The sequence below is a fragment of the Trypanosoma equiperdum genome, assembly GCF_001457755.1.
Source record: "Trypanosoma equiperdum strain OVI genome assembly, contig: ctg_816, whole genome shotgun sequence".
NCBI classification, from domain to species: domain Eukaryota; phylum Euglenozoa; class Kinetoplastea; order Trypanosomatida; family Trypanosomatidae; genus Trypanosoma; species Trypanosoma equiperdum.
Window position 1 is genome coordinate 1,223 of NW_027124772.1, and position 2,590 is coordinate 3,812.

The following is a 2,590-nucleotide window of genomic DNA, read 5'->3' on the forward strand; positions in this document are numbered from 1 at the left end:
AGGACAGTTGAAAAAGAGGATAAAGTTTTTACTCAACAAAAAAATTCACAGAATCAGAATTTTTACAACCAACAAAAAAACTTGGCAGAATTTAGGTGTTAAAATATATCAAATAGCGAAATTTTAGCAAAGGTTTAGCAAGAAAAAGAGGAGGGGGGTAATTTGTTTTAGAACAGCAAGGCCATAAATGCAGCAGCAGCCACACTGAGGGCGAATTTATTACTTGCTAGAAAGCTGGAATCATGACATTTGCCTTCAATCCATCCACAAACAGCTTTCTTATCTTTTGGAATTTCACCTTTTACTGCAGCACATTCTTCGGGGGGTTTTGCCGCACTACACTTATCTGTTGTATTTGTCTCTCCATTTCCTCCAGTTGCTCGTGCTTGTTTTGCTTTCTCCGTTACGTGTGTTTCGTTCAATTTGCAGTATTCTCCATTTTCGTCATTTTTACCTTTCCATTCGCATTTTAGGTGTTTTTCTCTGCATTGTGCTGCCTTGTTTATCGCTTCGCATTGTCCTTTTGTTTGGAGGGTTTGGGCTCCGCTTTGGGTTGGACCTTTAGGTGCAGTAGCCATTAGGGCCACCGTTGGCTTTTCCGCAGTTCTAGTTGCGGCCTTATGTTGAAGGCTTGTTTCTTGATGTTTTCTAGTTTTTGAGTTAGTCTCTTTATCTCCCCCGCCTGTGCTGCTTGCTTTGTTAGCATCGCCGCAGCGTCAACGAGATTTTTGCGCCACGGGGCCTGTCGAAGTTTCTGTGCTTCTGCTGCGGTTTCTGTTTTGTAGATGACGCACAGTCCGCTGCCTTTGCTCCCGCTGCATCCCGTTGACGTTAGTGTACCGAAGACTACGTATTTGTCGTTCCCTTTCGCTTTCCCCATAAAGGTCGCCAAAGGCTCCAGTATGTCGGCCGGATTTACCAGTTCCGTTGTTGGCGCAGTTGGGTAGAGACCTGCTAATGCTTTTAAGTCTGTTGCCGCGTCTGTCATTGCTTCTTTTGCCGAGGTCGCTCCGCTTTGCTGGTCCGTGCATGCCTTGAAGTTGCCTGAGCTGTCGCCGTTTTCTCCTGCGCAGATGCAGTACAGCAGACCAGCTAACATCGTGGCGTCTGTCGTTTTTGGCGTTTCTGCCCCACAGTATGCCTGCCTTGTTTTGCTGCCTGGCGATGACCCTGTTAGCTTTTCGTCGGTTAGATCCGAAAGCTGGTTCACACCTTCGCCGTACGCTGCTATCGCTAATTTCTGCCGCAATTTGGCTTTTGTTATCGCCGATTCGCTGGTTAGTTGCCTTTGCAGTTCTGAATAGGTCTCGGCGGCTTCTTCGGGAAGCGACTGAAGCATGGCTAGGAGTTGTGTTCTGTCTTCAGGTGTGATGCCATTGAGTCCCGCCGCTTGTTCTGTTGTCTTGGCTCCTTTTTCTTTGTCAAGCTCTTCTTCTGCCTCTGTCCAAAGATTCCATCTCTGTTGGTGCATTTCGTCGACTTTCCCCCTTGGGCTTGATATTTTGCTCTCTCTTTTTGTCCGGTTTCTGCTTTTGCAAATTTCTTTCGCCATGTCTCGTCGCTTAGGGAATTGTTCAGCTTCATTATCTCTTGAAAGACGTTTTTCCCGCTGTTCGCCGACGGCAGCTCTGGTATTTGTCGGGTTGGTAATGTGATTAGAGCGCAAAGGTCTAGAAAAAGGTGTGTATTGTCTCCTGCGTTGACGGCATCCCCAGAATGATGGACCGCTAGTATTGCTGCTGCCGCTACCGAAATTAAAAAGTTTTTCTTCAACATGTCTTGGCTTCTATAGGAATAAGATATCCCGGCTTGAGTTGGGCACCGGCGAAAAGTTGTCTTTTTGTTTGGTATTCGTAGTTGCAGTTGTTTTAAGAGAGAGTATATGTGACAGTGTTTGTGTTCCTTAAGCTTTATTGTGCGCTGTCGCTTACTGTTCGGTAGTTTTATTTACAGCTTTTTAGCCACAAACAAATTCCCCTTCCTTTTACTCTTTTAACGCCGAATAATACCGTATTCAAATCCTCTTTCCTCCCATCTACAGCGTAACTTTCATTCTTCCTTATCTCTGTCGTCATGAATTTCAGACATTTCAAATCTCCATACCAGGTAATATGTTTCACAGTCATTCTTACTTTCTCCTCCCATGCAATTGGCTGCCAAGGAAAATCGATAAATGGGGCTTCTCCAATAACCCACTACTGGGAATAGAAAAGAATCTTTCCTCATAATCCAATTCATTCATTCCGCTCCCCCCCAAAATCTCTTTCCAACAGCTTCCTCCTGTGTAAAACTACAAAGAAGCAACGGTTTGTAAATACTTTGATCCGACCACTATTCCTCACTTCCTTTTAGTAACTCTTCAAATGCATATTCAAATTTCTTAAATTCCCACATTCTTGCCATTAAACCACCACCACTAAGATAAGCTTTTTTTACTAGGAGGTGATATTAGTAAATGATATAACTTCTTATCCTATTCTTTTCTGTACTTACCATAAAAAAATAACATATCTCCACATGCTCTTTTACTATACCTTCTTCACTGAATTGTTCCTCACTTTCTGCAGTATTTTGTATAAAATATTCCACA

General features: G+C 43.6%; 1 protein-coding gene and 1 pseudogene across 2 annotated transcripts; both read right to left on the reverse strand.

The window, feature by feature from the left end:
• Positions 1 to 577: 577 nt before the first annotated feature.
• Positions 578 to 1,471, reverse strand: TEOVI_000378600 (Trypanosomal VSG domain containing protein, putative; the record flags this gene model as incomplete). The annotated part of the gene is made up of 1 exon (XM_067226636.1): positions 578 to 1,471. One exon carries the CDS (start codon positions 1,469 to 1,471, stop codon positions 578 to 580), a length of 894 nt encoding a protein of 297 aa, XP_067082737.1.
• A 476-nt stretch (positions 1,472 to 1,947) lies between these two features.
• On the reverse strand, positions 1,948 to 2,526 carry TEOVI_000378700:pseudogene (annotated as a pseudogene). The gene is given in 6 exon segments: positions 1,948 to 2,016; positions 2,019 to 2,189; positions 2,192 to 2,254; positions 2,257 to 2,424; positions 2,426 to 2,482; positions 2,485 to 2,526. Coding segments are annotated over 6 exon segments (570 nt in total).
• Positions 2,527 to 2,590: the final 64 nt, after the last annotated feature.